Genomic DNA, 27,690 nt, shown 5'->3' on the forward strand with positions numbered 1-27,690 from the left:
CTTCTCTTCTCTTCTCTTCTCTTCTCTTCTCTTCTCTTCTCTTCTTGTCTTATGTTGTATAGTCTCTTCTTGTCTCATCTCTTCTCGACTTGACTCACCTGCTTTCATCTCATCTTGCCTGGTCTTGTCTCTTCTATGTTCAGCTGGTCCCTTCTTGTTGTGTCCCATCTTCTCTCTTCTTTGCTTGTCTCTTGTTGTTTTGTCTCTTATATCATCTTCTCACAGAGCATGACTCCTGTCTTTATTATCAGTGTGTCTTTGATTGTCTCATCTCTTCTCAACTTGTTTCAAATAGACTTCCCTTATCTTGTCTAATCTGGTCTCTTCTATGCTCAGCTCGTCTTTTCTTGTTTTCTCTTGTTTTGTCTCATCTCCTCTCTGCTCCTCTCTTCTCGTTTTGTCTCTTCTCTTCAAGGATATTATCTTCTCTCATTGTATAACTCCTCTCCTCTTGCTTTGTCTCTTCACTACATTGTTGCTGCTATATATGTTCCCCTTTTCTATGCTCAACTTGTCTTTTCTCTTGTCTTCTAGGCTAGGTTTGTTTCACATCTCTTCTTGATTTTTCTCCTTTGGCCTCCTCTTGTCTCCTCTATGCTCAGCTTGTCTTTTCTTTTCTTGTCTCGTTTTGTTTTTTCTTTGCTTCTCTTCTCTCCTCGTCTCTTCTTGTTCTTGTCTCCCCTCTTCATTTCCAGTATTCATTTTCTCCAAGCTCTCAGTGCCTCTCATTATGACTCCACTCCTTCTTATTTGTCTTTTCCCTATGCGTTGTAATCGCTTCGCTTCTCTTATTTTATACTATTAATTACTTTAATAGTATTCCTATAAGATATATATTTTGTTAAAAAGTTTTACTTTTAGAAACACTGAGACCAGTGGTTAAATCTAATGCTACTTTTACTGCTATTAACATATGCCAGTGTAAGTATGTAGACCCATTACATATGTGTGTATTGTTCATGAATATGCATACGGAGCATTGGGGCGGTGCTAGAGGGGCGGGTGGAGGGGGCGGTGCATGTGTGCCTGCAGGGCCAGGTATGTTAATCAGGTATTCATTAAGATTAAATATAAGACGAAGTGTTGAGGTGTGATTGAAAGCTAGGTAAAATATGTATCTAATTTTCTAGATTGCCACCTAGCTTTTTAATTTCAGCAGGTACTTGGCAGAGATTTGCATGGCATTTAGGCCCTCATTACAATATTAATCTTCCCACAAAAGTTGCAAGGGCTCAAAGGTTAAGCATGATTCCTACATTCATTTTACAACAACTTTTTTTTGAAGATTCTCATTTACAAAGGTCCTCATTTGCTTCACTAAGTGGTTCATAATGAGAGCAAAGATAAAGTATTGAAAAAAAGAAAAGTGAATCAGATGTGTTACTGTCTAAATGCACCTATATCTTTTCAGAGGGTATTTTCTTCTGGTAATATCAGTGAATTCATTTGTAAACATGTTTAAGAGAAAAAATACATTAAAACAAACAAATACAATTATACAGAAAAAATAAACAGATGTTCATTTACAGTCATATACATATATATATTTGCTCTGAGGTATATGGATGATTGGTACAAGAACTCAAAATGACAAATAGCAATTATAATATACTACAAATTCTAAGTAAGATTCACACGCGACTTCAAATTAGGCCAAATGTAAAAAATCCAGAATTTACTTAATCCAGAATTTACTTGCTTACTCAAAGCTTAGACAGTAAAGTTAGTTCACCTTAGTTTACTTTTTTGTCTTATAGGTTATAATAGCGAAGTTCTGGGCCTTTAAAAAAATCTGTTTGTTCAAAAATATGAAGCATATATTGCATGTATTGCAATTTTAAAACGATGTGATGCTAAATTATGGTTAGAATGGGTAGTCACTGGTATACTGTGAACAGTTGTCATATTTAGTAATATTAATTCATATTAATGTCTAGAAGTCTAATATTCTGTCATCACTGACATCAACAGTAGCTAATATGCCTATAATACCGTAATAATTGAAGTGTTAATATGATTACTTTATTATTGATAACTTCCATTAAGTCATTATTAACAAACATTGTATAAAGCTTATCGGACAAGAATATAGCCTAACTACATTTACATGAAAAAAAATCATAAGCACATATTTTGTTATGCACTTTTCTTATCTTCAGCATTAAATTGATTTAGTATAAAGGTTGTGGACGAAAACGTGTTAGCAAAATAACACCGGCGGTCAGTACAAGCTAAAGACACGAATTATAATTTGTCTAAAAAGTTGTATTCGCTTTTGATAGTGAGAACACAAGTCCCCACCCATCACTGGCATATGGCCAATAATATTCGAAGGCGAGTGCCATCGCGCTCCTTATTGGCTGAGATGGCTGTCACTCCGGACTTTAGTGGGCAGGCTAATTGAATCGCTGAGTGCGATACACTTCTATCCATCTCACTCGCGAGGAAGGTAGTTGCACATTACCGACTATCAGCAGTAGCTACCGGAGCCGCATGAGAAACACCGATTGAAAGCCGCGAAACAGTACGAGGAGCCAGCAAAGTGTGCTTGACTCAAAAGTACGGAAAGGAGGAAACTTCGCATAAACTATGGCCGTATCAGCAACTCCTCCGGTGCTTTCACCGACCTCCACTCCCGGGGGCGCGAGCAGCCTGTTCCGTCCCGACTCTCTGTATTCCAGCCCGGCCGAGTCTCCGCGACTGACCAGCAGCATGATCAACTCTTTCATCTCCGGCACCGGCGGCGGCAGCACTAACGGGAACGGGCCCGGCGGTGTCCACAATAACGAGTGTAAGATGGTGGAGGTGCACGGGGTGAAAGTGGCCTCGTTCACCGTGGACGGGCAGGAGCTCATCTGCCTCCCGCAGGTGTTCGACCTGTTCCTGAAGCACCTGGTCGGCGGACTGCACACCGTCTACACCAAGCTGAAGCGGCTGGATATATGTCCGGTGGTGTGCACGGTGGAGCAGGTGCGGATCCTGCGCGGACTTGGGGCCATTCAGCCGGGCGTGAACCGGTGCAAACTCATCACCCGAAAAGACTTCGAGGCGCTTTATAACGACTGCACCAATGCCAGGCAAGTCTTAGCATAAATCGCATATGATCTCACATTTACACTCAGCTTTGGAGCCTGAGCTGCTTTTCAAGTTCATTCAGAACTAGCAGAGTTGTCTACTTGGAAAAGTTGCTAACACTTTATGATAACTTAAATAAAAATTATTTCATGCGTATGTAAATACGAATCTTTATGGAAATATATGAATTACACGTTTATTACATTTCTAGGCTATTTTAACGCTGCACGTGATCTAAACAAGATAGTTACCTTTAATATAAAATAATAAAGTTCGTTTACTTATAAAAAAAAAAGTTATAATAAAGTGCTGCTTGTAAACTCGTCAAAACACATGAGAAGTCCTGAATGAAACTTTTGCATGAAATTGGTTGCAATCAGTTTTTCTTTCTGCCAGACCACCTGCAGTTTTGACCTCTTTTCCGTTTCGAATCAAATCATTGTCCTGAAAAAAAAAAACAATAGTAGGCTAACAAAAATAGGCTAATAATAAACATTAATCACAGCTTTCTCCAAAATCAGGCAAATAACTTTGTCCGGAATCTCTTCTCGCTGACCACTCGATCACAAGCGTTTATTTTATTGATTCAGATCAACTAAAAACAATAATATGATATTCATTTACACCTATATAAATAACAAAATGCAGATTTCAATATTTCAGCTGCCTTGTAATAAAATCTGTTTGGAAGGCAAATCTGAATAGCTCTGAAATCCTGTTTACTTGCAGGATTTATTTAACTGTTGATTTTTTTTTAATTAGCATGCATTTTTACTTTTTTGTCTTTATAAGCTTTATAAATTAACTTCTCCTGGATCTACTAGATTTATACTCTTCATTAGTATACATTTTGATTTGTTAAACGACTAAATTGACTAATTGTACTTTATTGATCATTCTACACTAAGTGTTTAGAAACTTTTTCAGTACAGTTATTTATTTACCCCCCCCCCCCCCCCCCCCACACACACACACTTTTATTCTTGCTTATACAATGAATTACAGCTCTTTGGACTAGGGGTCATACTTCGGTTGTATTTCACTTTATTCTGTTATTTGCTCCACTGAGTCAGGCTCACATGAATAGCCATCAGTATCATTTATGCACTTTTAACCCTTGTGATATCGAGGGCCAGATCTGGAAGTCTTGTTTGATACTCCATTTGTCTGAATGATGTCCCTCGTCTCATTTGGATAAGGTGTTGGGCCATGTTGCATAAATCATTGAATCACTTCTCCTGGATCTGTGGCAGTGTTTGGTGCGGAGATGTTATTCTTAGCTTGTTATCATGACAGATGCATTAGTGTTCTCAGGCTCCTGCAGCAATATCAGCTCATGTGTGTGTGATTGGTGTGGTGGGACTCAAGGGAGCAGTGCACCTTTAAAGACCTTTATCATCCAAGGAAAAAGTCTCTAATTATATGTTAGTATAAAAACTGCAGGAACTTTGCTTTTAGTGGAATAACAGTCAAAACACTATATATATATATATATTTATATATATATATATATATATATATATATATAAAGACACTTAAATTATTTTGAAATCATGTGTTATTAATATAAAAATAAATAATAACAAAATAATTCTATTTAATATTGTGTCATATATGACATAATATTGAGTATAAATTAAATATAATTTATACAATATAGTAAATGTATATATTTTGAAGGAAAGTCTTTCCCCAAAAGTTCACAATCTTAAATTCTGTATGTATTCCTCTCCATGAAGTGCTTTGCATCAGGTCTAGTATTTTCAATCTTCAATTTCCATTTTCTTACTTTCTCACAGGTAAAGGGTCAGGTATTGAAAATTGGTCGGGGCGAGAAGGTTCAGGAACGTGGCCTTGAAGTGCGCTTTTCCACAGCGGATGTGTGTGTGGAGATGCACGCATGTGTGTTTTAGGGAGAGAGAGAAAGAGTGCATATCCAGATGGCCATTCTGGGCAAGGTTCGGTAATTAACCTTTTAACATCCCCAGCACAACCTCCAGAAGAATCCCCCGTCACTTTATTGGGCTTTGCGCCGTTCTGAATCAATCTGCCGTGCACATCTAATTAGAAATGAGAGCGAGGAGAAAGTGAGCGGGAGAGAGACCGTTTTACAACATTATTTTGTTTAATTTTGAGTCCAGGCAAAATGGACAATAAGAGAATGAGGTGCGGAACGCTGCGCTTTTCACTCTTCCGTCAGATTGCAGCATACGGACGGATAATGAAATTGCCCGAGCAATGGGCCCCCCTGAAATTGAATTTGCTCCTCGGCATCGTTGCTTTACAGTTCACCTTCGCAAGCGTCGCTTTTATAGTCAGATTTAAACATCATCCACCGTCCCGCTACCAGATGGCTGAAACTAATGTGCGTGCTGGCCCTTCGCCTCCCCTCTCTCTCCTCTCCTCCTTTATCACAGGCTCACTGGGAGAAGGGCTAAGCTGAGACAAATGGGTGTCTTTTGCATCGGTTTGAACGGGACAGCCATGGCGAAGCAAGTGAGGAGTGTGTCTCAGAATTTATCCTGAGCTGCGTACTAAGGGGATGTTCAAACGGGACAGATTATCCTATTGAAGGCAGCCAGACAGGGTGCTACAGAATTAAAGAGGTCACAGGACATGCATTTTACAAACACTTAAGAGTGCGACGCAATGGACAAAGGCATCTCATGCATGTTTAGATAGACTAACAAAATGAATAGGGGTGGGAATCTTAGGGATTTTAACAATACTGTTTCTGTTTCCTCTTAATGATTCCCTAGAAGTTCCATTATTCCACAAGTCTTTAAGTAGCTACTGTAAAAGAGTAAATATTAGAAAAAAAGAAATTGCAACTTTTATTGCATTTAATGCCCTCAGCATTCAAATAATCAGATCATATCACCTTTCACAGAACAGACAATATAAAACAGTTATTGCAAAATGTATTTACAAAGACAATTTAAAAACTATTTAGGGCTGGCAAATGTAAGGTAGTAGGCTAACTATATTTTAAATAAAGCATTTTTTTTAATGAAAAAAACAACAACATAACTTTTAGGCATCTTGGAGTCGGACATGAAGATTTAGTAATCTACATTAGTTTTTTCAGCTTTCACAAAATTCACAAACTAAAAATTAAAGTCATACCCAATTTGAATTTTGTGTTTTGAGGCACTAAAACGAACCGACTCATAAGAGTCATTCGTTCAGGATTTGGACTACACTGATTGCGCTACGTTTTTGATTCACTAAAAAGAACCGGCTCATAAGAATCATTCAATCGGTAAATAGGACAACACTGTTTATACTATATGCTACTGCATGTTTCGTCCACGTTTTAGGGCCCGACAATGATACAATTATTGGTTTATTTATTTAAGACGAGACCGGTTTTGACAGAGTTAATTCTGGGTTCGTAATCATACAGAATCATACTCAAGAAAGCGACCTTTATGAACGCCCAGCAGTCGGCACGTTCCGAGTCTGTAGCTGAATGTGCTGTCTAGGTAGGGAGCTCAATAGGTTTTCAAACACAGCCTTAAAATATGCAAAGGGCTCTTTAAAACTTCCAGACTGAAACACACAGAAAGTGTCCAAATCAGCAAACGCACGCGGCAATTAGCCTACTCGCTTTTTATGATTTCTCAGCTCGCAATTGATCTCCGAGTTTTTAATGCATTCATTATTTATTAAAACGAAATCTGCAAGCTAAACATAACACTAAACTAGTTTGCACTTGGGGACTGCACTTAGGAAATTGAATGGGAATTACATTAGAGATGAACATCTGTGCTTGCTCTCCTGCCTCTTCGCAAAGGTGGATTGGATTAGTTTAACTGTTTTTTTTCCTCCACCAAGTGCAAGAACATCCAAAAATAAAAATAAAAAGTGCAGAAAGCTCTTGTCCACTAATATTTATTGCATCACTGACCAGAGAGTTATTTCATGCGAGTAACATCATAAAAATGAGAACAACATCCCTGTTTGCGTTCATGCCAGTCGCACTTTAGCAGGAGTTGCAGGAATTGTCAGGTTAAATCATAAAACGCATTACTTGTTCGAAAGCCTGTCATCTTTTTTTTCGTCTTGAAGCGATTTGCTTTTTTTAGTCATTAATTTAAAATGTGTCTAATTCCCATCGTTGCCCCAGGCACGAGCTACCATCATACGCGCAGCGTTCCAAAGATTCCCTAAAATGCACAATTTGACACCTTTAAGAATCATAATCTGTAGATTAATTTGAATTAGTATCTCACGAATGATTGATTTGGTCTGATTTTGAGTCGCGCATAAAGTGTGAACACTAAATAAAACTGGAAACTTTAAATGAAAGACATAAGGACAGACAAGGTCTGCTATTACCCACGTCAGGAGTGCGCGCGAGCCTGCAGGTCTCTCCGTTTCGTCGCGCGTGCACGTGCGCGCGCTCGGTCCATATGGACAGAGGCTCAGTGCCTTTGGCTTCGCCCGAGGCACCCGAGACACCCCGCTGTCTCATCAAATCTCCTCAGATTGTCGCTCTTCCTTCTGCACACCTTAATGTCAGCCATTAATTATACATCCACCTTTTCCGAGGTTGTTTTTTTGCAGATTCACTCATTCCTTTACCCTTTTTGCACAGTAAATTATGAATTAATGCAGTTTGAAGCATCAATAGGGGCTTCAGTGTATCTGTACATTAGTATGTGAACTAGTGTATGTGTGTGTGTGATTAATCTACGAATATTTGAATATAGTTGTGATTCAGATGCAAAAACCTATAAGTCTATCTGAGAGTTTTCTGAGATTGTTTCTTTTATATACTTTGCACAATCACACACACACACACACACGCACACACACACACACACACACACACACACACACACACACACACACACACATATATATATATATATGTATATATATATATATTAGTGCTATCAAACGATTAATCGCGATTAATCGCATCTGAAATAAAGGTTTTATTGTTTAAATAATATATCTGTGTTTACAGTGCATATTTATTATGTATATAATAAATACACGCACATACGGCATATATTTCGAAAATATTTCCGTGTATATATTTCATATTATTTATATTATGTATAAATATTTGTAAAATATAAACATAACATATTTTTCTTAAATATATACATGCATGTGTGTGTATTTATATATACATAATAAATATACACAGTACACACACATATGCTATGCAAAAAAACCTTTTTTTTGGATGCGATTAATCGCGATTAATTGTTACAGCACTAATATATATATATATATATATATATATATTGATAGATACTAAGTGGCATTTATTTGAATGCATTCTTCCTTTTTTGGGGGTTCCAAATAAGTTTTTGGGGCCAACTTGTAAGATAAAAGGATAGTGATTTTTAGAGGGTTTTATTTACAGGTATTTGAACATATTTTGTAAAGGCAAGCTGCCAGCTGTTCTTACAGACCGGCTATTCTGTCCATCTCTGTCTTATTGCAAACATGTTTGAGACGTGAGAGTGCTTAACTGCTGACGGGCTCTTATAAAACAACTTGTGGCCATGTGAGTTCTCATTAATGTTGGCGGGTGCCTGTTCCAAGCCACAGCACTTTAATAACTAGTCCCATGCGTAACCAATGAATTAGAGGCAAACCAAAGACACATGTGGTCAATTAGTGATGGAAAGGCGCTACTTGAATCTTCTAGGCGCGGAAATCACGAAAACAAATTAAGAACACTGCTACGTATGTGAATCTGCACAAATTACATATTGACATCCGCAATCATTAAACGATGTTTGAGGAGCATTTAGAAGCTGCAATTATGAAGTTAGCTCTTAATATACACCGTCTCGATGGGGATGAGGAATAGCAGGTGTGCGCTGATGTGCAGTGACATGGGAGAGAGATATAAGAGGTTAAAACAGACAGATGGATATGGCCTGTCAAGAATCTCACTAGAGGAAAAATGTCACTTTCCACTCACCGTCCGCAGTTACGGCGGGAGAGAAAGAAACAAGTGTCATTTTGACTTTGGGAAAGTCTCCTCCTGAGCTTAATGACACATCTGCAGCCAGGCTATATTTATTACAGTCATGTAGAATAAAATTGATTGTCTCCTAAAATTAATTTTTGCTTTGCCTCTAGCAGTGCTTTAATGGAGGACACTAGGCCCCGTGCAAGAGTATTGTTTAATCACATTAGTATCACAGCCCCCAGGACAGCGGAGATAATTGTACAAACGAACATCGAAATATGTATCTCTAACTCTTATGATTGAATTATGCAAATGACTTATCTCCTGCCCTTCAGAGCACTAATCATCTAATTAGGACTGATGTTTTAAATGCTTGTTTTTGGATGGGGATCAGGGGAGAAGCAGGAAGCAGAAAATTGAATGTGACACTGAAATCGGCAAAGTTGTTCGTACCGGAAGAGCTGGTGTTTTCTTCCCCACCATTGTCTGTCGTTGGCGGCGAGAAGACGATTAGGGCGTTTTAGTGAGTATTTTAAAGGCCCTGAAACATAAGCCCCATCTAATCCATTTTCAAGAGTTCATCATTTTTTCTGCCAGTTTAATAGTTTAGCTTGACACTAAGCGGTAGGCGCGCCGCGCTGTGCTGGAGGGGACTAAGGCTGGTCAAAGAAGCGCTAACTAGCATCCCAATTATGCCAATTAATATTTCATGACATGTTCCGCTGCACTTCTCCGTTCCTGCGAGCTAGCAGCTTGTGATCCGCTCGCACAAAGCATTTGGCGAGCCAGAACGGAGAGGTTAGGGTAATGACAGGCGAGCTCAAGTGAGCGTTTGACACTGTCTGAAAACGCTCTGACTCACGGAATCCCATTTTGAAGCACTTGAAAGATGTGAAGATCGGAGGAAGTGACACAGTCGTGCTTTGCCCTGCTCAGAAGAGTGTTTACAGTTGTCTCTCACATCTGGAGGCCATAATTCGCCACATTAACCCCCTCTGTCTGGCTTGGGCTGATGGGTTCACCTGAAGAGCACGAAGCCGCTCAACTTTTTCTCAGTCGTGTTAATGACCTCGAGGGAGGCTTGCTTGGAAATGACGAGCTCAGGCTTAGAAAGAGCCTTGTTTTGAAAGGCCTTGCAAACTTAAACATTGAGTGTGATGTACGCAATATGGATGTTGTGGAATTCTGCAGATTTAAATTCCACTGCTCCACATGTGAAAAATACATGAGGTTTTGTGTGTATGAATTTTTGTGTCCATCTGTTATACTGCATATGTATTATTATATAAATATTATTGTAAATGATAGACTGTGTATTGTGTGTACAGAAAAATCAGCAGTAAATATAAATTATTTAATTATTCATAATAATTTGTTTTACACACCAAAGTTCATTTATTTATTTAGAGGTCAGACATTTGAATTATTTTGGAAATATTTTGGAATATTAATTTAATAGTTATTGTAATTATTAAAGTGTACTCTCTCTGTATTTAATCTATAGCAATACATTAAAATATTATTTTAAAAATGTGTATATTTGTTTTAGCATTTATTTATAATTATGAATTAATATCATTTTTAAAGTATAAATGGTTTCTTACCTCTTTGTGGTGTATTTAATCTACAACAATACATTACAATGTTATTTAAAAAATCTATCAAATATTTGTTTTTATATTACACACAAAAGGCCAGGCATTTGAATTTAATAGAAATATAATTGAATATTAATTTGATAAGTAATATAGTATTTAAAGTATACATTGTAAACAAACACTAAATGATGTTGCGTGTCAATGCTAAAAACACTCAATTAGCATATTAATGATTTCACTAAATGCTTGGTCAGATTGAAGATATATTGAAGTCATGTTGCAGTCAAACATAGAAACATCTGCTCGCCCTGGATTATTAAAAGAAGAAGTAAAGATGAAAGCAAGGTGGAATGCAAGGAGAGATAGGGTCAAGGAGGGTTTGGGTTAGTGTTTGTATGTACGCGAGTCTCTTTCTGCGCCTGGGTTCAATCAAGAAAAGCCCAGGGTATGTGGTGACATCATGGCCGGTTTGGTGCTCTCGTCGGATCTGTAAGGGATTCATTCTGTCTCTATCTGCCCCAGGCAGCCCAGCTCCAATTACCACCCCCCACACACACCCTTCTGCTCACCACCATCCGGAAGTCTGCAGAATAAGCCTATAAAACGTTTAAAATCCACCCAGGAGCGCTGCACTATTCACATCACATAGAAAGATTATATTACACAAAATGCAATTATTTCAGACTAAAGCAGAGGGTATGAGCACCTTATGATGGAACGCAGTTGCCAAATGTTTTACAAGTACTTTGATCATGTGACCTCCACCTGTAACATTCTACATGTCTCCTGTCATCCTGTCTTTGAGATTCCTTGGGTCTTCAGTAAATATACCGTCAAACTTAAAAAACTGAATTATATATATTATATTAGATGGGATTATTAGATATTACTGTTGTTGTAAGTTGATATCAAGAATGTACATGTAACTGACAGAAGCCTCAGACTTAATTAGCTTTTTAATAATATATAATTTCATATATATTTATATTTATATATACAGTATATATTTTAACATTTCACTCAGTTACTGAAAAAACCCTTAGCACAAAGATAGCTAGGCCTATAGTGAGCTATTTACAAATGAACAAAACAAAATGTAAGATTTCAATCATACTGCCACTCCCAGGTCATCTGAATACTTTTAATAATGTCAATTTAACTTAAGTTAAAACATATGAGCAGTCTTCAGATTTAACAGAAATATTCACCCTGCTTCGGTTTGCATTGCGCTTCATTTGTTTCTTAGTTTGAAAGAGATTCAAACAGTCCTAAATGTGAATCATGGACATGCTCAATAACAGCTGCTTTTATGTGTTTTCCATTCTCAGGATTTTTTCCCGTGCCCTCAGAAGTATGATGATAGTTTCCGTTAATAGCGGCCCTAGGCCTGATTGGAAACATGTTAAGCATGTGCACAGACTGTAAATTGGAACCACACTACAAAGCAGGTTATGTGCTTGTTTATTCACCGTTATGATGGCCGTGTCTTAAAAATGCCTTCATCCAAATAGAAAGATGGCAAATAGAAAGAAGACCACGCCCACACAAACCCTAATAATAACAAATTTTACAATCCCATAGATTAGTAAAAAAACCATTTAGCTCTTTTTGAATTCATAAAACAAATTGAATTAGTTACACACACTGTCATCAGCAGCTTTCATCCATCCAGATGGTTGTTTTTCTACTAAGCAATGCGTGGTCAGTGTGTGTATTTGTATGTATGCATGTCTGAAACCGTGTAAATATTGTGTCTGTCAGTAGCAATGGGTGTCATTTGTGTGTGTATGTATGTGTGTGTGTGTGTGTGTGTGTGTGTGTGTGGGAGGGGGGGTTCTCTGATGAAAACAATCAGGCCCTGTGTGGTTTCATTACAGGGTAATGTCTCGCCAGATTGTTACGGATAGTTAAAATGAAATGAATGAATTAGGGAACAAGGGGGAGAGCATGCACAACACTTTATTGCTTTCTTTTGAAGACACAGTGACAATGATCTGCCTTCAGTTTAGTGCATGTATCAGATAACATATCAGAAACTACCTCCGAGTGTGTGTGTGTGTGTGTGTGTGTGTGAATAAAGGTAAAGTGTGTGGGCTCGTCTTGCGCTACATTCTTGTCAAATGTAGGATACATTGTCTTTCACCTTCCTGTCTCTGACACAAGTGTGTGTGTGTGTGTGTGTGTGTGTGTGTCTTTTGGCCTATTTGAAAAATGTGATTCAAGACAATGTCATCAGTACATTGTAAATATATTAAATATATATTTAATAGATTTTTGATGCCAAGGACCCCCACATATGTTTATGCATAAAGATCCATTTGTTTTTATTGTAAGAAAAACAAGGTATATCTATTGTTTTATACATATTTAAGGTCTTATAAATTTGTTTTGTATAATATTTGTATTTTCTTTCAAGTTTTTCTACCTTTGTAGCCCCTGCGGGTGACTGGATCATAGTTTGAAAACTCCTGTTTTAATTAATTCATATTATAATAAATGGAAGTCAGAAAATATTAGTTCTGCTAAAAAAGAAATATGATTTATTATATAATTAGGTTTGGAACATACTATATATTAATAATGTAATATTTTATATTAATCTGTCAATTATTTCTTGGATAAATCACTTAAAAAATGTACTGGTTATTAAAAAAAAGAGTAAATGTTTTCTATACATTGGGGCTAATTCATTAAACATAAAAAAGAATGAATTTTGGAGTAAAACCATTGTCACATAAATTGCCACATTTACTCGAATTGGATAATATACATATGAAACAATTTACATACAGATTTGTTCTGCTTGTGTTTAGTAAAAAACGTCCGATGAAAGTAGAAAAGCTTCAAATAAAACTTATATATGAGCATAGACCCAACTTAGGAAAAAAGTGACATATGCTTTGTTGTTGTTTATAAGCAATTTGCAACAATTTGATCAAGTATAGTTGAAATCAGATCAGAGTAACTGTAATTGAACAGAAACTAATAGTAGTGTATTTTTCACTGTGCTGTAAGTACACACACTCTTCCTGGTTTTCCCATGGTGCCTCAGTGTGAGATTGCAGTGTGAGGGATGGTAGGCACACCTGACCCATCTGTTCCACAGGGGCTTGTGGGTAATGGATGGGTCAGAGCTTTTTTTGATGTTTTATTGAAAGATCACCACGGCTGTCCTGGCTTTCGCCTGACTATAAATCAGGGTCCTCTGTGGCCTGCTGGACTGTCCAGAGTGTGGTTTATGTCAGCCGGGGCAGGAAGGGCCTCCGATCCCATCACTCCGCCTCACCTATATCACCCACCCACACACCCACACACACACACACACACACACACACACACACACACACACACACACACACACACACACACACACACACACACACAGCACTACCGCCTCTAGAACAGCCAATGGGACCTCTACACAATGTGTCTGTCAGACATACACACATATATGCAGGTATCAGTCGGCTTTCATACTTACAAAATATATATCAACGTTAGCGTATCGGCAGTATTTTTGAGCTTTTCTTGCTATTGTGTTTTAGCAACTGTTTAAGATACTCTCAAGTGTTCATGAGATATATATCAAATTGCAACAATTAATCAATGAGATCAATATAAATCGATGATGAAAATAGTGGACACGATGTTGTGATTGATCAGTTGGGTCTGTTCTCTTCGTATGTTAAATATGTTTTTGCATGCACTTTATAGCCTACATATTATATGTTATAGAACCTTCATTTGATTTGTTAATGATTTTTTTAATCCAACAGATTAATAAGGAAAATTGTTGCACTTTTAATTTTTTTTAAACAAGAATTAAACATTTGCTTTTGTTAAGACGAATAATTGAGTAATTGACTAATATTTATTCATTCTTATTAATCAATCAATTATCGTAAATTCTAGATTATATAAATTGAATTAATCTGTTTTAAATAGTAATATTGTAATAATGTATTTTGATTACATTGAAAAATTGATATCTAAAAATAATCGGCAGATTAATCAATGAGATTTTAGTTGTATAATTTGTTGAAAGTCATGTTGTCATTTGTAAGTCGCTTTGGATAAAAGCGTCTTGCTTAATAACTAATTTTAAATTTAAATTAAATGTTGGACCAGACTTTTAGCATTAAATTGCTGAATATAATTGTTTTTCTTTTTAAAACCCTTTTAACGGTTAATCTAACAAGTAGTCAAGAGTGAGTGATTATCAAAATAGTTGTTAACTGCATGTTTTTAGGATAACACTAAACCAGATGTGAGATAACATACTTTTTAGTAAAGGATTTTTAACTTTTAGGTAATTGATTAATAAAAAAAAATAAAAAAAAGAATCAGCAGCCTGATTATCAAAAGAGTTGTTAGTTGCATCAGAGTTTTACATTTAGGTACACATTGTATGGATTATACAGCATTCATATAATTGGCTCTTGTAGTTGTCAGACAATCATAAATAGTTTTTTCCCCTCAATATACTGTCGTCTTTCTGGGCCAAAAGCGTCCCTCTTACGTTTGTTACACTCAGAGTGCTGATGCAGCACAAACGGTCTGGTTTTCTCACCACTCTCCCTTAATACTGCTGTTAATGAGAAAGTTGATGTAGTTGAACGTTTAGTTAATAAATATGTCAGACTTTTACCTCTCTCTTCCTCCCTCTTTCCACTCCTTGTCTCTCTCTTGCAGTTTCCCAGGCTCGCTGAGAAATCGCAATTAGTTTTAGATTTACGCTACGATGACAGACAGTGGTATATAAATAGAGGTTAAACACACAATTTACATATTAATTTCATGATTCATTTAATCAATGATTTATGTGGATATAGATTGCTTTTAATCCGCCTCTCAGCAGCAGCGTTTGCTCTCTCGCTCCCGCTCTTCTCCGCTCTTCGCCGAGCCAGAATAGAGTGCCGAGCTCTTTCTTTTCCTCCCTCTATCTCTCTTTCCCTCTGTCTCTCTTTCCTCGGAGCTGTTCAGTGGCTCGGAGAGGAATGCGAACGGAGGGGCTCCAAACGGCACTCCTAATTGGTTTAATTTTTCAGTGCGTGCACCGAACCTGACACTCGTTTACTGCGCACCGCTGTATCTCCTTTCTCTCTCCCCGATCTCCCTCTCCGCTCTCTCTCTCTCCATTAATAAAAGGGTAATAATCGCTCCGGTTAAAGGGATGGTAATGAGAGCAGTGGTTATGGTGATTGGTGGCGGCGGTTGTGTATTCATAACAGATCTCTCATACTGAGGCAAGAAGGCTGTAATTGAGCCATGATTGAGACACATACGCTCCCCTCCACCGCACACCAAAGTGGGACCAGCGGGAATGCCAGGGAACTGAACAAAAACGCCTCTGTGGTGGCAAAAGACACCAATCAAGGCTAAAGATTTAGGCAATTTTACTTAAAGTACGTAGATAAAGCTTTGAAACAATCTTTTTTTAAATATTGAAGGTTTTGTCATCTTTTTTTTTGCATAGTAGTAGCCATAGGTAGACGATTTGGAGGGAACAAGATTTGGAAATTGGTGAGCACAAATTCACTTGACCTTTGGCCTTTGGTTCTGTGATCATTGGAGACTTAAAGATCACCCAGACCGATTAATCGGCCGATATTTGGACACTTCCAAAATCTAGCAATAGCCAATTTCTCAATTTTCGCTTCCGCTGGCACAAAATTTTAGCAATTAGTGTTCATTTAGACTTCAGAGCCTTTTCCATTGATTGAAAGAACTCTTTTGAGTGTCCTGTTCAGTGCCTGATTGGAAATCTCAACAGCTCGTCTTAACCATGAAAGTGTTATTTATATTATATATGACATATCCCATGATATAACTGAAGCAACAAATGATCAAGTTAAGCTATCATTGGTTTGTGCAAGATTTTACCCCCTTCAAATGTACAATCAGAATGTAATCGTGATACATTGTTCTAGCTAATAAAAAGAGCTTTTTAAACCAAATAACGCTACAGTATGTTACACAAGTAGGAGATAACAATAGCTTGTTAACTATAGGCTAACTGAAAACACAAAGGCTTTTGTAATATAATGTGATATGAAATTTAAAATACATTGATTTACATATTTACTAATAAAATGATTTATTATTTCCAATGAAAGTTGCTTTAGCCAATGGAATGGCTGTGGGGTCTAAAGGTCACAGGATTCTGTAGTCGGCCATTAACAATCATACTTCATAAGTAAGCTCAAATGTACAGTAATGTTTATCTGATTTTTGTTGGCTTTTATATTCTTTAAATATACTTTACTACTTTATACTTTACTATAAACTATACTAAATCCATGGATTAAGATTAATTTTCTGTTTAAGTGTTACAATAACACCCCACACTGTATTCACCACGTTTTGACATCTGACTCCTGGGTACTGTTCATACTTTATTCTCTTATCATATTCCACATTTGGCTGAAAAATATATGTGGTACATCCAAATGACAATCGCCAGAAAAACATGTTACTTAAGTGTTTTATCAGAGGATTCAGACAAACAGACCTTTTTCGTAAGTCGTAAATGAAGATTAAAGCTCATGTTGGCAGAGAAGGAACAAATTGGGATGATTTATTGGTGCTGACATGAACGTGTCACTGCTGGGGGAGAGCAGAATAAGAGAGAAAGAGAATGAGAGAAAAAGTGGGGGTGGAAAGGTGGAATACGGAAAGGCGCGAGATAGCTGTTCATCTCGTGGAAGGTAAATAATGGTCTTTAATTATTTGCTGGCGGAGCTGTTGAAAGCTCGGGCTGATACTGTCATTGGGACGACGCAGCTGGTATGACGTGTGGTTAGGAATGTTAAAGGTGATAATGGTGTGTGTGTGCGTGTGAGAGAGCATCGAGGGAATGTATCTCCAGACGCGTATGTGTGTGAATGATGGCTTTGCATGTAATAAAAACACACTGGAATGAAGCGGCAGGTAATAGGGCTGTGTTAACCTCCATCCATTTAAGAAGAGCCCCAGGTCCATTGATTGGACGCCCATCGGCCACATATAAATCCATCAGTTCAATCAATAAATGACTCATGATTGAATTGCATCATCATTAGTGTTTATGACAAACCATCTCTCCTCATTTGGCCTGAACAAAAAAGTCTGGAAATAAAAAAAGATGTGCTCACTTGTGACGTCATGGGTTAAGCCAAGACAGTACGACAAAAATTTACTGCATGCTTTTTTCTTGCTTTAACTTGATTTTTGAAATATGCCATCACCTGTTTGATTCATTTAAACTTATTATTATTATTTGCATAGCCAATATCAGTAAATTCAAAGTGCAGTACATTTCATACATTGCACATTGTACATACTGTTTTGACTATGCAGCCTTATCATATGAAATATCTCTCTGCAGATAAGAATTCATAAAAACTCAGTAGCAAGAAAAACATGATTTTGAGTCATGAGTTTAAAATGTCAAGTTCAGGTCAGCTTTCTAAAGGGTCTTAATGGGGATGTCCAACTTGTTCCTGGAAGACCATTGACCTGCAGAGTTTAGCTCCAACTCTAATTAAACACAACTGAACCAGCTAAATCAAGGTCTTCGGGGTTACTAGAAACTTCCATGCCAGTGTGTTGGAGCTGGAGTTGTTTCTTGGACTTGCATAACGTGTGAACTTTTGGCTCAACCAATTACTACAGAAGGTGGAGCAAAAGGCGTGGTTGAAGTGTTTAGGAAACCTGTTTGGAAACAAAAATGTTACATTTTTAATTTACATTTGAAGTCAACATTCACAAGCCATTTTGTACTTCCATATTATGAAACAGGATACTCGACAAGATATTGACAGGACAAGACTTTTTGGATTGTGAAAATGTCTTTTGAGAGGCAGAACAAGTATTTTGGTGATAGACTATGTAGACGTCTTTATAATTGTCAGTAATTTGAGATCAGCATATTTGGATGTTGTTTGTGGATTACTATATATGAGTCTTTAAATTCTGCATGCTGTGAGTGTAAGTTTTATAAATTTACCACACTGCAGAAAGAAGTACCCTCAACGCCAGTGATTTGCCAGACTGGCACCAGGCATGCTGCATGGGCACAGACTGTGAGCCAGAGGAGGGCTGTTCACACACCCTTACCTGCTGTAAAACCCAGCCCAAAAAACCCAACCGCAGGCACGATCCACCTTTTACGAGCCCCGTGCAGCTCATAACACACAACAGCTACACATGGGAAAGTGTGAGTGTGTGCACGTTTTTGGCAAATGCGTATCCTGGGATGCTCGCACGGCCATGCTAATATCTCTCGTAACTATTTCAGCTCATTAATTTTCCCCTCAAAGTTTCCTTCGCCCCTGCGCAGGGTGTATGGTGCCTCTTTGATATTCAGAGTGTGTCGATCCGTTTGGTCGAGGAGAGCTCTCTGAATAGACACAGCTCAGAGTTTAATAACTCTAAAAGAGGACTGATGTGTTTGGTACAGCTGTACAGCGAAACATATGAAGAGGAGTTATCTGGGGTTAACTTTATCTGATCTAGCTTACAAACGGTTATGTGTCCAAGTCAGCAATGTGGGAGACACCAAACTACGTAAGCTTGCTGCATAAACACTCTCTTACATGCATGCACACATTTTTCACTGCATCACAAACATTTAGAGATGCATCAGGTAATGTTAATCAGTTAAAAATGCTTTATGCATCTACAATTATTTTTCATCATCTTTAATGGCCAAAGAAGCATTAACAAATGTGAAATTGTTTTTAACCCCAGAGATGCATCAACTGAATCGGTTTGCATGTAACAACTTGTGGATAAATAATTTTTTTCCAGCATTTTGCTAACGACCAGAGATGCTTCGAGTAACATGAATCAGTCTGAATTGTCTGTAATACGTACTTGCATTTCTCAGCATTTCACAAACACCCAGAGATGCATTAACTAATGTAAATCTGCCTAAAAAGTCTTACTTTTTTGGTTTTTCAAAATTGCTTTGAAATGTACTCAAACATGCATTTTTGAGCATGTCACATAAACTTAGCGATGCATCAAGTGAAATAAATCAGTCTGAATTTTCATACACATATCTATATTTCAAAGCACATAACAATCACCTAGAGTAATCAAGTGATGCAAATCATCTCAAATTCATGCAGACACATAAATATTTTGTACTGCATTTTGCAAAAATCCAGTAATGTGAATAAGTTTGAAATGTGCTTACATTTTCTCAGTACATCACAAACATGCACAGATGCAATGTGAAATATTCTGAAATGTTTTGCATGCATTATTACATGAAAATTTTTATTGAATATCACAAACATCTGGCGATTCATAAAGTACTTTGAAACTGTTTGAAATATTTTGCGCACACAAGTATTTTCCACCACATCACAAACACTCTGAGATGCATCAAGTAAAGCAAAATCTTTTGCATGCATCCACATGAATTTTTACTGCATGTTAAAACATCATCAAATAATGTGAATCAGTCTGAAATATCTTCCACAATATGCATTTATCAGCATGTCACAAACACACACAGATGCATCAAGTGATTCAAGTCATGTCAATCATCTAAAATCTCCTGGATGAATCCACACAATTTTTTTACGGCATTCATAAAGTTAATGTGTATCAGCCTAAAATGTCTTACACATACCCATTTTTTCAACACATCACAAACACTCTGAGATGCATCAAGCAACATATGAAATCAGATCTTCAGAGCAAATGCATGAAGACACAGTGCATATTAATGCATGCACGTTGTGTTCATCTCACATCTTCTCGCCCAACTCCAGCACCTCAGCATCTGAAGGACACCATGGTCATAAACATATACATACATGGAATCACACACTGACACATCCCTATGCAAGCATTGCATGGGAATGAAAGCGTGTGTATTTGAGCAGAAGCGCATGATAAAATGGGCCGGTGAAGAAGCGGGTCAGGGTTAGTGTATACGCAAGGTCACGTTTAAAACACACGGGTTGGAAGGGCCCATAAATCAGCCTGTGCATACGGCTGCCCTCCGCACTGCCTGATTTAACACCTGCGCCCAGACCTTCCTTGTCAGGCCCGGCATTCTTTATTACTCTGCTCTGCTCACTATAGCAGCAGCGCAGATAGAGTTCACCTTTGAAAGAGCCGCAGTAACTCTCTCTCTCTTTCTCACTGGTGTGCTATCTATCTCCTTTCTCTTTTCCTCTCTGCCCTATGGTCACAGTTCAGGGAGTGGTCAGATATGTGCAGGTAGAAGGAGACACGGTCACGTACAGGAAATTGACCGTTTAATGCTTCCTTATGGTAAACCCGAACGCATAATTCGACTGTGTTCACACATGTGTGGTTGGTGGTCTTGAACTGTTTTTACTGTTTTGTGAGTTGCTTTTTTCTTTGTAATATTGAGAAGAGAAGTTCAAGCTGCATCGGTGCAGTTTATATGACCTGCTGTGTGACTTGCTCTACTCTCAGAAAAAAAGATTCAAAAGCTGTCACCGGGGTGGTACCTTTACAAAAGGTACATCTTTGTACCTAAGTTTCCCTTAAAGGTACATATGAGTACTTAAAGTGTACACCTTAGTACCTAAAAGGTACAGTACCACATTAGTGACAGCTTTTGCACCTTTTTTGAGATTGTAAAACACTATGCTTTTTAATAACTTAAATGGACGCTTAATATGCAAGCCATTTTCATAACCTTGTATTCATTCAACTGTATTGAGGGCGTGTAAAGGAAAATGACCATTTAATGCTTTCTTTTGTTGTTGTTTTTTTTTAAGCAGAATGTGAATGTTTAGGTGTGTGGTCCTGAACTGGTTTTGGACTGGTACTGTGCAATAGACAAATTACAATTAACCATGGTTTTGATACAGATAAAACCAAAAAACATAGTTTTTACAGTAACCACAAATTACTGTACTCTAAGCGTAGATTAACCATTGTAGTTTTACAAACGGTCATCAATACTTTTACTACAATAAAACAATGATTGATTTTTATCAGGGATGTGAGCTGCAGTGAGACATGCAAAACTGTTTAAACAATTGGCAAGTTATTTATAGTGTTCCTGCAGCTCAATTGGTAGAGCATTGCGCTATGAAGCACAAGGTTGGGGGTTCGATTCCCCGGGAACACATGATAGGTAAAAATTGATAGCCTGAAGGCACTGTAAGTCGCTTTGGATAAAAGTGTCTGCTAAATGCATAAATAAAAATTTATAATAACCATGCATGTAGTTTTAATGGCCTCACACCATTTTAGACACTAAAAAGAAGGCCACATACTGGAAATAGAAAATATAGCGCTTTCATTTTTTAAAATAAAAAGCAGAATGCAACTGTCTGGAAAAAGCAAAAAGTGATTAAAAGCGTGAAAACTTTTAGTCACTGCATCTAAATAGTAATTATTTATAGTGTGTTTTATGTATTCATCACAAGCATATTTTTTTATAGTACAGAAACTGAGCTGTTCTTTTTCCAAGCTCAACTTTGAGGAAGAACTCAAAGTGAACAAACACCAAAAGTTTTCATCATGTCCATTTTTTAGGTCGCCGCTCCAAGCAGTCGCAAATATCTTCCGTCTTCTTTGACAAATCAGGATCTGGGTTATAATGTATGTTAAATAATAGAGCTTACCGGAGGTTGGGTCTTTGCTCTTTTGTCATCTGTAATAGAATCTTCTTTTGCCTCATTTCTTCTGCTGTCGCCAGGCCGGAGGGGCCCGAGGGGGCCTCAGGGGGACAGTGTGTAAGAGATGGACTCTGTAGCCAGGGGCCCAGAGTACGAAAATGCAAATGTGGTTTTTGATGGATGATAAAGTTGGCTATAGGATGATGGATCGTAAGAGTGTGAATAATGAGAATTTAACAGAATGCAAAAAACTGTGAAGAGGTACAGTAGATTGGGATTAACTTTTGTTATTATTCCTATTAAAGTTACAATTTGAAACCACTGTAATTTAAACATACTTAACAGACAATACATGAAGTCAAAAATGTGAAGCCTGTTTTCAACTTTTTAATGCAGCATTGAAATATTTCAAGCTCATGCCGCCCAGTACGCCCACAAAGCGCTTTTGTGTGTGTGTGTGTGTGTGTGTGTTCTTGCTCGACTTGTCAGGTCCTCCCTAATAGCAGCTTTACGAATAAGTCTCAAACATCTGACCACTTTGTCATAATGCGAACGTGCTTGTCAGCAGGCCTGTGAATGTCTTACAGGATAGTTTAATTATAACGTCAGGCCGCGATACACATTCTCCGTCGACTGACTGGCAGGTAGTCGCTCCGCCCGCCGTTCCGAGACTGGGAAGAAAAAGAGAAAAAGTCGGTTCTGTTTGATTACCGTACCTCTACGGTCCGTGGGCTACAATTGTTTTCAACGAAGCAAAATGCGAACGCTACCGTTAAAAGAACTTCGGCAAAATTCCTGTCACAGATGTAGCAGTTTCACGCCTCTCCTGTCAAGAGCCTCTCGCTTCAGTGCCGTTTCCGTCCAAAATGTAGTCCTTAGCATTGTTCCGCATTTCTTCCTCAACAATAGTTCTCAAAATGATGAGTGCTATTATTTGCCTGCTTACACTGACACATAATTGGATGGTGTCTCCCTTAATCTGAGCTGTTAGGCAACAGTGTTGTCAAAACGCTGAACAAGTTATGAGATTAATTTCCTATAGAGCATTGTGAGCTTGTCACTCACAAAGTGCTCATGAATTATTTTAGGGGCGCAAAGAAAGTTTTCACGTCACCTCGAGACGAGTTCAGAAAGATTCGCCTTTCAAATAAAGTCAGTTGCCAAGCGGAATACAGTTTGAGCTTGGTAAATTGATTATTATAAGGTCACGGCAACGAGTATGTTCACATTTACTACAAAGCTACGCTTAAATATTAATGTGAAATGATGTCATTATAAAATCAATACATTGTCACAAGTTTAATTTAATAACCAGTCCAGCTCCGCACTGTAAAGATGCATAAACAACTGATAGAGTAAGAGGATGTGAGTGACAGTGGTTTTACCACGGTTAAGAAGTGTTTTAGGCAAAACGCAAAGCAGCAGAAGCAATATGATAAAGTTCACCAATGTTCAGTAAGTCATTATGTTCATTAATAATAATAAAGTTTAAAAAACAATTATATTTGTTTATTTTCAAAAAATCTGAGTGGTGCAAAACCTTTTTTATAGCAAACAAAAACTATATATATATATATATGATATTTAAAATTTGATATATCAAGTATATTATCAGTCTGTATATATAAAAGTATATCATTTAATGTCAAGTTGATTACTGCTTACAGTCTTCCCGACTGCCCGGGAGCTGTAACATTTATATATATATATATATATATATATATATATATATATATACTGCGCTATGAAGCGCAAGGTTGGGGGTTCGATTCCCCGGGAACACATGATATGTAAAAATTGGTAGCCTGAATGCACTGTAAGTCGCTTTGGATAAAAGCGTCTGCTAAATGCATAAATTTAAATTTAAATTTTACTTAATTTAATTTAATATATATATATATATACAAATAGATTTTAATTTTTAACATTTCACTTTCTTAAAAATACATTATTCTATTCTATTCTATTGTATTCTATTCTATTTTATTCTATCTGTGTATATAATTCCATAGGGGAAAAAAATGAAATGCTTATTTTTCCAAAAGTTAAACGGCCATTTTGTGCTGAGTTTAAAGAGTGCATGTGACTTTAGTGCTCTAGAGACATAATAAATCTCATATTTATAAAACTGACTCTTTTTCAATGAAATCAAAATGACCTGTTTCTGATGTGGAATGGCTTGATATTAAACCAATTACACGTCATCAAAGCACAGCTGATCATGAGAACTGTAAAACCCATCCTCCGGGACTAAAGTCAATGCTAGAACATTTTAACTTCACATTTGACAAAGTACAGTAATGCATTAAAGCTGTATTGTCTGCATTCTCATCTTGCCGTTTCTCTGTCTTTCTCCTCATGTGGCGATCCATCCTGGATGTTCCCGGGTTCCTCACGTCAGGTAAGTGCACAGAACCACACTCACACATCACAGACATCTGATCTGGCACTTTTGAAAACACGCGGCAAGAGCCACTCGCAGTAAGAAATGCAGAAAGAGACACGGGAAGGTCATGATGTCACAGCCTGAAAAATGTGCCATAGATAGGGGTTAAGAGAAATGTAATTTCTTTTTTTAGAAACAGGTGCTGCATTGCATTTCTTCCCCCAGGCCTCCTGCAGCAGATAATGCACGCCATGACATTTGGTCCGGCTTAATACACCTCTTTGTCACAATCGCCAGCGTAATTGTCTTCTATAGAGCGGCATGCTTTTAATTAAAGTGAGTGGTAGGCTCTGACAGAAATGATTTATTTCATGCACTCCGCTATCGGGTCGCGCGCAGCCGCAAACACGCACGCCTCTGAGTGTCTCGGCGCACGGGGCAAATTAATTACAGCAAATCAAATTAAACAACGCCACCAAATCACACTGTCTATCTGTGTGTGCCGTGGCAGCCCCAACAAGACGTTTATTAAAATGAAGCAGGAAAACGAAGGAGAGAATGAAGCGTGGAGAAGAAGCGGCGACGGTTGGATGGAGAGGGCGACTCAATTAGGGAATTAATGCATCGTGTTTGAAGTATGGAAGTGAAAATATGACTGACTGTTGTTGGTATGTGAGAGCGTGCGTGTCCTTTTCCCCCTCTTTTCAAGGTTGGGTTCAGAGGTTATAAACGTTTTTCGGCACGTGGTTTGTTTGAAACTCTTAAAACGAGTCCTGTTAGATTGATGTGTTCATTTAAATCATTTTTATTTCAGCAATAATGCCCCTTTCTTTAGGTTTAAATGCACTTTTTGGCTTTCTAAGGTAGCATTAACACAATTGATTAGAAGGCCGTATGAGATGGGGTCCAGCTGAATGCACACCAAATGTTTAATTGTCTTAAGGGACCTAAATTAGCCCAGTTCCTTCCCTAAGCTTTGCTCCGATCGATCTCAGGAAAAAGAAGAACTTGCTAGATGCATTCGTTCTCCCTGGCTTAAATATCCCTATTTCTTGTCATCTTTGTTCGAACAGTGGCTGAACAATTGCACTCTTAAACAATAGCCTTTCTTTGCTCCAGCAGCACTGTGTTTGAAAACATCCTGTTATTCGTTTCAATGTTATAAAAGTTAATTAATTGTCCCATCCTGTCTGCTTGGGAGGTACAAATGCAGGACTCGGAAAAAGTGATTAAAGTGCTGCAGATCAGCATGAAAAACAAACAGCTATCTGTCATTTGAGGTTTAGATCTTTGTGCGGTGGGTTTTGGTGACGGCTCACAACAGCGATGGAGCAAATAATTCAATTAAAAAAGAAAAAGTAATCAAAGGCTTTGGATTGCAAGTCAGTTTCAAAGTATTAAGCTTGAAGCCAAGTCAAGTTAATTTAAGCTTTGCATGTTTTGTAAATACATCATGCAATTTATTTAGGTTTTTATTACTTTATACATTACATTAAGTCATAAAATACGACTTGTTATACAATATCCATTTAGCAATATCAGTCTAACTTGAAGCATACATGGCCATATATTAAGCATTTCCTAGAAACAAACCCATATGACAGTTAAACAGTTCATTTAGACTTATTTGTATTCATATTTTTATTTTTTTTATGAGAATTGGCCTATTAAAAATAAAGGTTCTTAAATTGACCAGTGGAGACTGTACAGAAAACGTTTAATTTTTGCTAGCAAATGTTATTTTAATTCTGTTCAATGATAGTAATAAATAAACAAAACAAGATTGGTCATGTGTCAAATTGTCATTTTTTTGTTATTTGTTTTAAGTCCTTATAGTTTTTATATACACAGTATTATGGTTTGTTAATTACATAATTGCAATAATGGAGGAATATATATGTAAATATGTAACAAATAGCACAGTAAACTGTTCCTCTTTCAATCTGAGCATTTCTATGTAAGTTTAAGTGCGGTTTTCAAACGGAGGAGGGCAAGAATTTTTTTCACGCCTCTCATGGTGAATTTCTCTCTTGTTTCTTGTTGCTGTACTGTGCGCACAAAATGAAAGATTCTCTCTTTTGGGCCACTCCTGTGATTTTTAATTAAATAAGGGTCATGTGTATAGTCCACCTCCCACGTTTAAAGGAATTTAATCTGGAGTCAGGACACAAGTGTGTGTATGTGTGCGAGTGTGTGTCCCTCAGTCTCAGCCATGTCACTCATAGCCGTGACCCGCCGAACCCCAGGGCTGTGCGGGTCGGTGTGAATGGAGCCGTGTGTGTGTGTATGAAAGACTGAAAGTGAGACAGACTTGCACCTGCACCGTTAATAAATGTAGTCAAGCAGCCTGGACATTTCTCTTATTCCCCCTGTGTGTGTATCACATACACAAACATGAATTCACAGATTGTTTACTAGTATGACTTTCCCACTATAACAGCTTATATCAAACAGGACAATAATTCAGTTGGAAGGTTTTTTTTTTTTTTTTTTTTTTACCATTTATTCACCCTGATTTTGTTTGAAGCCTGTCTGGATGTTTGCCTTCTGTAGAACACAAAATGAGAAGTTTTAAAGAATGTTCACGCTGCCCTTTTCCATGAATGGGGACTGTGTGCTATATCCCAAGTGTTTTAAGAATTTTAAGATGTTTTAAAATGATTACGAAATTAACTTCTCACAATTAGTTTCATAAAAGTTTTTATATGAACACTTAAATACTGAGATGCACACTAGAAATCTTGTAGGTTTTGTGCAGATGCCATTAAATTGCAGCTTTGAAAGATTTACGTTCATAACGTTGGTGTAAAGATTTAATTAAAAGCAAAGACTATGAAATGCATGTAATTCAAATGAAGCAATTATTTCAATTTTATGCTGACAACATTACCATAGAGACCTGCGTCATGTCAACCCCCCTCCCCTCTGTACACGAATACACTTCATTAAGCCTGTAGTTTATGCTGATCAATGGTTGGCAATTACAGCTCAAACCTTTTGAAAACCTTTCGAGTGAGAGAGACACAGAGAGAGAGACAGAGAGAGTATTATTGAAAACTCCTGAACAAATACTGTGTAATTGGCTCGGGCCAG

At 37.5% G+C, this 27,690-nt stretch overlaps 1 protein-coding gene across 4 annotated transcripts in view; it reads left to right on the plus strand.

Annotated features, from left to right (window-relative positions):
* Window positions 1-2,404: 2,404 nt before the first annotated feature.
* LOC132117464 (dachshund homolog 2-like) overlaps window positions 2,405-27,690 on the plus strand; it is a 145,654-nt gene continuing 120,368 nt past the window's right edge. For 2 of the 4 annotated variants that reach the window (XM_059526763.1, XM_059526766.1), the window contains exon 1: window positions 2,406-3,077. In XM_059526763.1, coding sequence (XP_059382746.1) covers window positions 2,590-3,077 — 488 coding nt within the window. In that variant the 5' untranslated portion in view covers window positions 2,406-2,589. Of the gene's footprint in view, window positions 3,078-27,690 lie in introns of all 4 variants that reach the window. The other 2 variants (XM_059526765.1, XM_059526764.1) reach the window with 2 other exon arrangements.

Source organism: Carassius carassius, chromosome 36 (genome assembly GCF_963082965.1).
Source record: "Carassius carassius chromosome 36, fCarCar2.1, whole genome shotgun sequence".
NCBI classification, from domain to species: domain Eukaryota; kingdom Metazoa; phylum Chordata; class Actinopteri; order Cypriniformes; family Cyprinidae; genus Carassius; species Carassius carassius.